Source organism: Rhinolophus sinicus, linkage group LG01 (assembly GCF_036562045.2).
Source record: "Rhinolophus sinicus isolate RSC01 linkage group LG01, ASM3656204v1, whole genome shotgun sequence".
NCBI classification, from domain to species: Eukaryota; Metazoa; Chordata; class Mammalia; order Chiroptera; family Rhinolophidae; genus Rhinolophus; species Rhinolophus sinicus.
In genome coordinates this window covers 106,347,708-106,357,266 of record NC_133751.1, presented here as the reverse complement: position 1 = coordinate 106,357,266, position 9,559 = coordinate 106,347,708, and the positions used below count along the sequence as shown (strand labels likewise).

General features: G+C 42.9%; 1 protein-coding gene across 2 annotated transcripts in view; it reads right to left on the bottom strand.

Moving 5' to 3' along the window:
* Positions 1–9,559, bottom strand: part of SLC9A9 (solute carrier family 9 member A9) — a 570,416-nt gene that overhangs the window by 116,319 nt on the left and 444,538 nt on the right. For both annotated transcript variants that reach the window (XM_074334001.1, XM_074334003.1), the window contains exon 13: positions 5,056–5,107. In XM_074334001.1, coding sequence (XP_074190102.1) covers positions 5,056–5,107 — 52 coding nt within the window. The remainder of the gene's footprint in view (positions 1–5,055; positions 5,108–9,559) is intronic.

The following is a 9,559-nucleotide window of genomic DNA, read 5'->3' as shown; positions in this document are numbered from 1 at the left end:
TGAAAATATGAAGGGTGTGAGCAAGGGGAACAAAGACTTGTTTGCTGATTTCTAGAAAACCTTAACCTCGAATACCCTTAAAACTTGAAAGAGTTCATCTGGGGGGGAAAAAGTATGTGTTCTTCTGCACAGTTGATACTTACTATTCATAGTCATCTAGAGTTGCAAGGGTTGGAAATGGAAATATAAGTAGTTCAGGATGGGAAGAGATTAATTAGCAGATGGTAGGGTCATCTAATCATCAAACAAAATTTCATTTTACCTTGTGAATATTTTTGAATATTCCTAAGAGACTTACAGAAAACAGAATAAAGATCCCCACATATACATCCTCCATATTTAACAACTATTAACATTTTTCCATATTTGTCCCAATGCTGTTGGACTTGGCCTCATAGAGTGTAAATTCCACGCTACAGCCCCACAAATATTTCATAAATTGAATACGTACTAGGCTGTAAAACCCCCAAATAAGGGTTTTTTGTTGTTGTTGCTCTTGTTATTGTAACTAATAGTGTTCTGAGAAAAGTAAAATGAATATTTCAGAGCAAATATCTTGGGTTTTCCCTTAATCAATATTAAATTTATTTTGGTTATACTTGCTTATGATTTATATATCCAAAAGTATACCCCCTCCCCACTAACTTTTTACTGCTTAACACTAAATTCCATGTATTTCTCTTACCTGCAGATTCTACAATTGCATGATCTAGAAGGTAGAAATAATAACAAGGAAGAGGAGGTGGAGGAAGATGGCACCTACAATGTAGTGAGCACTTTTGATATATTGGGTACAACATATAAAATCACATTTAACCTGTACCATGACCAATCAAGACAACTATTGCAACCTCTGTTTTATAAATGATGAAATTTAAGTTCAAAGAATTAAAGTAACTTTTCAGAGGTGACAACAACAAAAATCTCCAGCCACTTATCAACACCCAAACGCCAGTCTCTAACTCCTCAACCCAGTGAAACCGCCTCTCTGTACTTGCCGATTCTCTGCTTGGACTCTGCCTCCTGGCACTGCAATGGGGAGAGCGCCTTGAGGTAGAAGGTCAAGGACAACCCAGGCTCTCCTTATTTGTTTTCTTTATTTTCAGGGTCATAGTCCTTTGCTGCCTGTTATCCAATACCCGAAATCTATCATATATTTAGGATACCAGTTATTCTATTATGGTCAGCCATTATATATTTTGAAGGTAGTTTTGTAGGGGGTAACATTGTTTTGTTTTGTTTTCAGACAAATGCATAATACTGTATACTGTTGATCTTTGAACAACACGGGCTTGCACTGTGGGGGGCCACTTATATGCAGATATTTTAGTAAATATTGTAACCGTATTTTCTTTTCCTTATGATTTTCTTAATAACATTTTCTTTTCTCTAGTAAGAGTACAGTCAATAATACCTATAACATACAAAATATGTGTTATTGTAAGAGTACAGTCAATAATACCTATAACATACAAAATATGTGTTAATCAACTGTTTATGTTATGAGTTAAGGTTTCTGATCAACAGTAGGCTATTAGTACAGTTGATCTTTGAACAACACAGGACTTAGTGGTGCTGAACCGCTGTGCAGTTGAAAATCCATGTGTAACTTTTGACTCCCTGAAAACTTAGCTAAGTTTAACTGCCTGTACATTGGTCCATTATTTTATGTCTTGGTATACAATCTGCAATCTGTAATATGGTATACTGGACCTGGGATAATTTTTGATATTCTTTTGAGGAGGAAATATGTAACTGTACACAGAATTACATTTGAAATATGAGGATGGTAATGGTACCTACTTACTCCTAGGGTTATCTTGGAAAGTAAGTGAGTTAATATAGATAAGGTGCTTAGAACAGTGTTAACAATGATAGTCAGTATTCAACAAATATTAGGATGTCATGAAAAAATGACAAAAAGGGAAAAAGAGAAGTAATCGTGGCAGCCCTTCTTGGGTAGCGGGGATTTTCTACTGAAAGACTAAAGGCAGGTGTAGCACTCCAGCCAATCACGTCTCTGTAATGCCGTGCCTCCAAGGGCACAGAATCAGTGACAAGGAGAGCTTTCTAGGGGGATGGGGGAGGGGTCTGAGGTTTGTGTGTGCGTGTGTGACATAAAATTCACAACTGCTATACCTTCCATTTCTCAAAGTAGCACATTTACGTAGAATATGTAGTTAAAGTTTAATAGCTGCACGGGGAACATGCTTTCTAAAGCTTCTGGGTCTGGTACAAGTTAAGAATGTAATACATTCACACTCTAAAGGTGTTATAAGGCAAAAAGGAAAATTGTGACGTTGCTTGTTAGTCACAGCTACAAGTCCATATTTCCCAAAGGTTATTTTGCTTTCCGTAAATAGAGAAAGAGGAAATTCCTTTAAAACTATGTTTATTATTGATTTTGAGAGACTACTATCAGTAATTGCCATACAATCTATGAAATTTTAGCATTTGATAAGTAGGAACAGATTCTTTTTTTTTTTAAAAAAAGAGATTGACCAGTGTGAAGGGCAACAGATTATCCTATTAGTTCATGCAAACCAAATGGAAGCATGCGATCCTCCTAAGAATTAGGATTTATGCTCTGTAGTCAGAGAGAGCACCAGATGTGATACTAAGCAACGAGCTGTCAAGAAAAATGAGGGCAGTGAGGTTCTTGACAAAGCACCAAAAAAAAAACACACCACAAACAAACAAACAAAAAAACCCACAAACAAACCAACAAACAAAAAACCCCAAACAAAAAACTGTCCAGATGGAGTGGCAGCTGCATGGATACTGTGGTTTGTTACTTGCAGCCTGAGCCCACTGTTTCCTGTACTTGACATGGAAGATAAAAATTAATCCAAGGTATGGAGAAAACCACTTTCTGAAAGGTAGCTACCTTGGTAGCCAAACATTATCATGAATAAGAACATTTCCGGGACACTTCTTAAAAGTAAAAGTATTTTTAAGCAGTTCAGTAGGAACCATGCAAATTATACTAAGATTAGTTCGTTAACATTTACGTAGCTCTTTATGTGTACTGTACAGGAAGCCCCAAGTGAGAAATTTCTATTAAAATATCGTGGCCTGTGAAGTTTTGTATCACCTGAGAAGAGAGTATGATTTTTCCCTGTAATGATAATAATTTAGTATATTACTGATTATTATTTCTTTTTTCCCTCACTTTGGCTGCCAGAAAGCTTACTTGTGGTTCAATCATAGCAAGCATATAGGACCTTGTGATCTACTTATTCATGATTGTTTTCTCTCCATTGGTTTTGATTTTCTGCTCCTATTAATTTTTCTTTTACTGAATTTTAAAATTCTTTAAAATATTTTACTATACATGGTGGTGTTAGCTGCCTCAAATTCTTCATAAAAGAAGATAGATTTACCTAACAATTATTAGGCAGTTTTTATAGATACAATTTTACTTGATTGTCATAACAACCTGGAGAACTAGACATTATCATTCACATTCTACAGAGAAACTGAGATTCAAAGATGTAAAAACCTTGCCTAAGATCCAAATACCACATAGTTTTCAATGTACTATATTGCACTATCTCATTTCTCCAACAATAATAGCAACAAAGTTTTCTACTGGTTTAAGTATCTTCAGGTAAGAGCTACTACTGAATTAACAATGCTGTGAATGAGCAAAAATAAAATACACTTAAATTGTAAAATGAAGGAGTTAGGCTAGTAGGTAATCTTACCAATAATTACATGTGATTGTAAAATATTAGGCAATTAGAGGAAGATAAAGAATTTTCTTACTTTCTCTCTCTCTCTTTTTAAAAAAAGTAAACAATATAAGAGAAGGGATATTTTTAGATAAAAGTTTTACTTGAAAGTAGGAGACTAGATTAGTTGACCTATGTGACATGACAATCCTTTGTGAAAATCCAGTACCATCAGCCCTCACTACCTGCTCATCAGTCCACCAGTGTACAGAGATGGCTTTGATCACCTTTCTCAGGTCACCGGGCTGGTCTGAATCCCAGGATGCTGGCACCCTGGCTGTGCTCAGTCCTGCAGTTAGGTGTGTTTCCTGGGCAAAGACGTCTGTGAAAACAGCACCAGCCTGGCCTTGGAACACGTGACAAAAGTATTCAAAGAGCACGTGAGCCAGGATCATCACTCACTTAACTTCCAGCCCTTTCCGCAGAGCACAGGATCCTTCCTTCTCTATGTCTGTGTGAAACTGGAAAGCAGTGGCACTAACCAGTTGGGCCCTCTTGATGGTACTGTAGAGAAAAACCACGAACTAAAAGAGAGATGGATCCTCTTCAAATTCTGACATGATAATAACACAATTCTTTCGGCAACATCCTTATTTACTGTGTTATTCTATCATGTCTGTCTACTTGCCACACTTCCCACAATTGTTTAAATATTGAGTTAAAAATGACTAATGCAAAATTGCCAATAGCATTTTCCACTATGATGTTAAGTTCAAGTCCAGAGTTTAGAGAATATGCTTCCCTTACTTGAGGGGACAGCACGTAGTTCTGAACAATTTTCCCTGAGGATTTTCAGGTCTTTGCAGAGAATGGTTGCTCAGCTAAGTCAGGAATGGCTCACCTAGATAGCTCTGCTGTGCTTTTGCAAAGTTTCAGTCTTTCTGTACAACTAGACCTGCTGAATGAGAACTCATGCAGGAGAAACAGGTCCATTCCCTGGGTGCCTAACATGCATCCGATGTGCACTGAGTACATTTCACTGAGATTACCTGGCTAGCAAGTTTCCAGGCAGGGGTGTGAGCTGCAGACCGCCTGATTCCAAAAGCTGCATTTTTCCTCCTACACTGCAGGTTCCAGGCTTCCTGCTACTACACAGAGGACGTAAGTGTATGCTGGTGCTAAGCACTCCAAAGGTTATGCAGTGGTTATTGACACCCTGAATTTTAGTGGATTTTATAGTCATCTGATTAGTTTTATCTGCAAAGGCAGCTGTCTTTAGAGCAGGCCTCTTGGCCACACACTGGAAAGCATGGAACAATTGCATGGAACAGAACTTCTCACATCTCTGCACTCTATGTACGCAGGGGCTTCTTTGACTTGCCTGGTGTGAAGAGGTCTCCTCCTTCAGATTTGCATCCAGGTCCACACCAACTCTGTTAAAGAAAACAGAAAACTGGTAATAGCTTTGTTGCAGATGAGACGAGAGAGTCATGTGTGTCAGATCACCTGAACCAAACACAATACAAAATCAGAGGAAAGGTTTGGCAGAAAACCAACCAACTTCTTCCAGAATCAAAAGAACTTCAAACAGATTTATGGCAAAATGAGAACTGCACAGCTGGGCCTCCACATAGCTGGTGAAATGGAGCACCAACAGCTGTTGCTCGCTGAGGTCTTTCCCAGTGAGAGCAAGAGCCTGAGAACTGGGATAGGAGTCCTTGGGGAAAAGGGCCTCTGCAGCTGGAAAACAGGGATCCTGGAGGGAAGGCTGCCTGCTCCCTAGTCAGGACTCACTGACTAAACTGCGCTGGGAATGGGGGGTGGAGGGGATGGGAAGTCAGGCTGGAGTAGTAGGTGGCTCTCCAAGACAGAAGAAAACCCTTATCCTTTGTCCAGAAACTCACCTAGGCTGCCAGTAGGGAGGATCTCGGTTTGTGGGTCATGAGGTTTATACAGGTTTTTTTTTTTTTTTGGGGGGGGGTTGTTAATACAAAAATACAAATACAAAATTAGGTATGAAAATGACTTTAGAAAATAAATTACAAAAAACTACATACTTTTAAAATCAGGCAAATACAATAGATATCTCAAAATCCAGGCAATACATATAATCTAAGTAACTAACTGCCTGACACACCTCTACAAAACCTTTTTCCTGTGTAAGTTCTGCCTGCATACTTTGATGCTCTATAGTCTATATGATCACTATCATTATGATACTGGTTAACAAGACTGATTCAAATTATTGACAGATGGGAGGCATTAAGCCTGCCTCCTTCCACACAGACACGCCTGCTGTGTGCATTACTGTTACAGGTAAATGCCCTGCAAGACGAGATTTCTGGTAAATTTCATTTCTCAGAACTCGCAGAAACATCCGCACGAGTGCTGCACTACTGCATGGATTCCTCAACTTCGCTTCTGCAGGCCGTGGTCCTGGGAACCGGATCCTCCGCTTAGCATTTCACACACCTCAGGGTTGGAAGAATTTCCCACAGACTAGCCTCTGGTTCGGAGCATTTCAAGCCTGGTTTTCCCTCCGCTACCCACAGACTTCTGAGGCCAGGTGCTATGGGACACGTTCACCTTTGAGTCGGCCTGTGACACCGTTTCTGCGTTCTGCTCCTGCACTGGGGTGGTCGGCAGTGACTTGCCCGTGCACAGAAGTGATTACGGGGCCACCCAGTCATGTCACACCAAAGGCCAACTCAATGCATTCCCAATTCAACTTCCCCTTAAGTTGGACCCCCTCAAATGCCCACGGCCACTCCAGGGCCATCTGACCAGAGGAGAAGTATGATGAGGGGAAGTGTAGTGGACAGAAACAGTGCTTGCCCCAACTGTGGTTAAAATACATCCCTTTTGCAAATCTTACAAAAACATAGGACCGTGAGAACACAGGGCCAGCGCTCTTCCCAGGGTCTTGGAAGGGCCAGAGCAAGCGAAGTGCCTGGAGCTTAAACTTCCTCTGCTCTGGAGCGTGGGTCTTGCCTGCGTGGGGCGGGGTTGTGGGGGAGGGGTGTGGGGGTGGGCAGCTCAGGACCTCCGACACCTGGCTCAGGCTGCCCTGAGATGTTCCTGTGAACACCACAGTTTCTAGAGCGCCAACTCCTGCTCCTGTAAACACTTCAGTCCCGTTTCAGTTCTGTTCTCTAGGAGGGGAAGGGTGAGAAGCTGCCAGTCGGGCAGCTGTGTGAACATGCGAAAAGGGCAGAAGTGGAGTGACAGCCTGTTTAAAATACCTCTGATTCTCCAAAACTGAGTGTCCTCTGGGCATGAGTAGCCCCTTCTCTCCACCCAGGGGGTGAGATGAGTACCTTTTTCTTGTATTCTGAACGTTGGCCTTCAGGTAATGGGAAGGGCCTCTGGAGGGGGCTAACCTTTGATTCTCTTAGTGTAGACAGAACTATTTGATCCATTTCATTGAAGTTAGCGGCAGAGAAGGAAGGGAAAGGGAGGAGAGAGGGAAAGGCTGTGAGTGAGAAAGGAGGAGGGCAGGAGGAAAAGAGAGAGGGGAGCGAAGGGCAGTGCTTGATGGAGGGTAAGGCAGGGAGGGGAAGTAGTGAAGAGAGAAGGGGGTTAGGACAGAAGGAGGTGAAGGGAGGGATGGGTGGGCAGAAGGATAGAGGAAGGAGCAGAGGAAGAAGAGCGGGGGGAGACTTAAGGTCCAGCCTCCCAAGGTGGACCCTCCCAAGGCGCGACCTTGAGATACAGTGGTCTGAGTCCAACCCCGATGAACAATGGGGTCCCGGCTGGAGGCCCCGGCCCTCTCTCTCATGGGGCTAGGCCATCTTCGCACCTCTGGCAGCTCTGATGCTGGCTGATGCTGGGAGCCCCCTAGGAGCCTAGATTAGCACCCCCTCCCAGGGCTACCTGGCACCCATGTAGGCTATGACTGACGAAGGTCCTCATGTTCCCACACTGCTGCATCTGTTTAGGGCCGTTTTCTCATTCTCTGTCTAGACAACTGGAGAGAATAGAAATCAAATTTCACAAGGTAACCAATGTGTAAAGTTTGAGGCAGTACATGCTAAAGTTTCCCACTAAAATATAGGCTTTCCTCCTCAGCAGCAATCAAAGGAGACATTTCTAGTTTCAATTATTCTGGCAGCCAGATGGAGCTAAGGAATGACGGCCGGCCGGGGATTAAGTTCTTCAGTTTTATGTGGGACTTGGTGGAAAACATCTCAGAGGCCTGAGTGACAGAGCCAGGAGCAGGGACACACCTCCTCCCTCCCCCACCCCCCAGCCCCAGGTCATGCTAGGTCAGGTTGCTCCTGGGGCCAGTCCCACAGCGCTTCTGGGCCGAGAGCAGACTAAACATCTCAAGTGGCTTGAGGACAAACTCTGAAAGCTATTTTCCTCCTGGGCATGTGGGGGTGAATGAAACAGACATGGTCCGTGCCCTCACAGGCATACAGTTTGGCAGGTTTCAGTAGAAAAACCTTTAAAAATTTATTGTAATTTAAGTGCTATGAAGAAAAGGCACTTAAGGACGATGTCTCCTTTCACTTGTGATTCTAGCTCTCTTGATAAAAGTTGTTCCAAAATATATTCTCTTGCCCCTGCTTCCTTAAACAGAATATGGTAGGGACACTCAAATCTTCCCTGGAGGTCTCGGTATCGCCACTGGCTCCATAAGGCTGACACTCACTGAGTATAATGATTTCCAAGAGATACATGAACCTTTTATGCCCACATTAAATGGACCCCGGCTACTAATCTTTTTCTTTTTTAAATTCTTGTACGTGCCATTAGAATGCCTGGATTGCCTGCCTGTCTCCTTTTCAGGTAGTATGGGACTGATACTCAAATTTGGCACTTTTTTTTCAAGTTTACAACACACACACATGCACATATACACATACACACACAAACACATATAACAAAATAATAAAATTCTAACATACAAGGATTTACAGTAAAATGCAGGTGTTCCCTGCCCCACCCTTGCACACCCCCAAACAGGCTCTGCATTGCCTCTGAGGTCAATTTCTATCTTCTCTCCATTGTGATATATAAACTGATATCAAAATGCTTGGCACACACACACATTTGGTGAAGCCAGTGTGCCAGGTGCATCTGTATCTCTTATTCTCCTGCTCAAGAAAGCAAGTCAGAAATGAAAGTGAGATTCATGTAGGGTTAACTTGTATCTGCCTACTTTTCTGCATAAAAGATCATTTACATTGATTCTTGAGAGTTTATTAGAAAGAAGACATGATGTCACCTGGCTAGTGGTGCCATGGGTGTATAGAGTGGCTCTCCAGGTGAGGTCACAGGTGTTTGAGATGAAGCCAAGCCTCCTTAGGTGACATCCAAGGCTCTTTAGCACCTTTCCAGCAGAGTTGAGCTCCTCTTTCTGTTGGTCTGATCTGGACACAGTGCCCTAGGGCTGGTAACTGTATCTGTCCTTGTTTCTAAACTTCAGTACCCAATGTGATCGCTGAGTTGCAGCCCTGCTGGGATCTGACAGTTCCTCTCCCATCGGCTGAAGCTCCTCTCTCAAAACTCCAGCTGGTGATTGGGGCCATGTTGGCCAGCCCTGGGCATCTGTGGTGCTCCACCTCCTTTCCTGAACTCCCTACTATTGCCCCTCCCCTTCTGATGACCATGTGGACCACCCATCTTATTGCCACATCTTGGCTCAAGTCCCCCATCACTTACATTTTCACTGACTTGGACTGCCAGTACCTGTACACCTTCAACTCTGTTCTCTGCTCCCAGACCGGCAACCCTTCTGTGGCACCTGTGATCCCTGCTCTGGCTATGGCAACCCTCGTTCACCCTGTGTTCACCTGTGCAGTTATATCCAGCTGTGCGGGGTGAGCTATTGCTCGGCATGATATGCTAGCCCGAGCTGGAATCCCAGGACTGAGCACTGC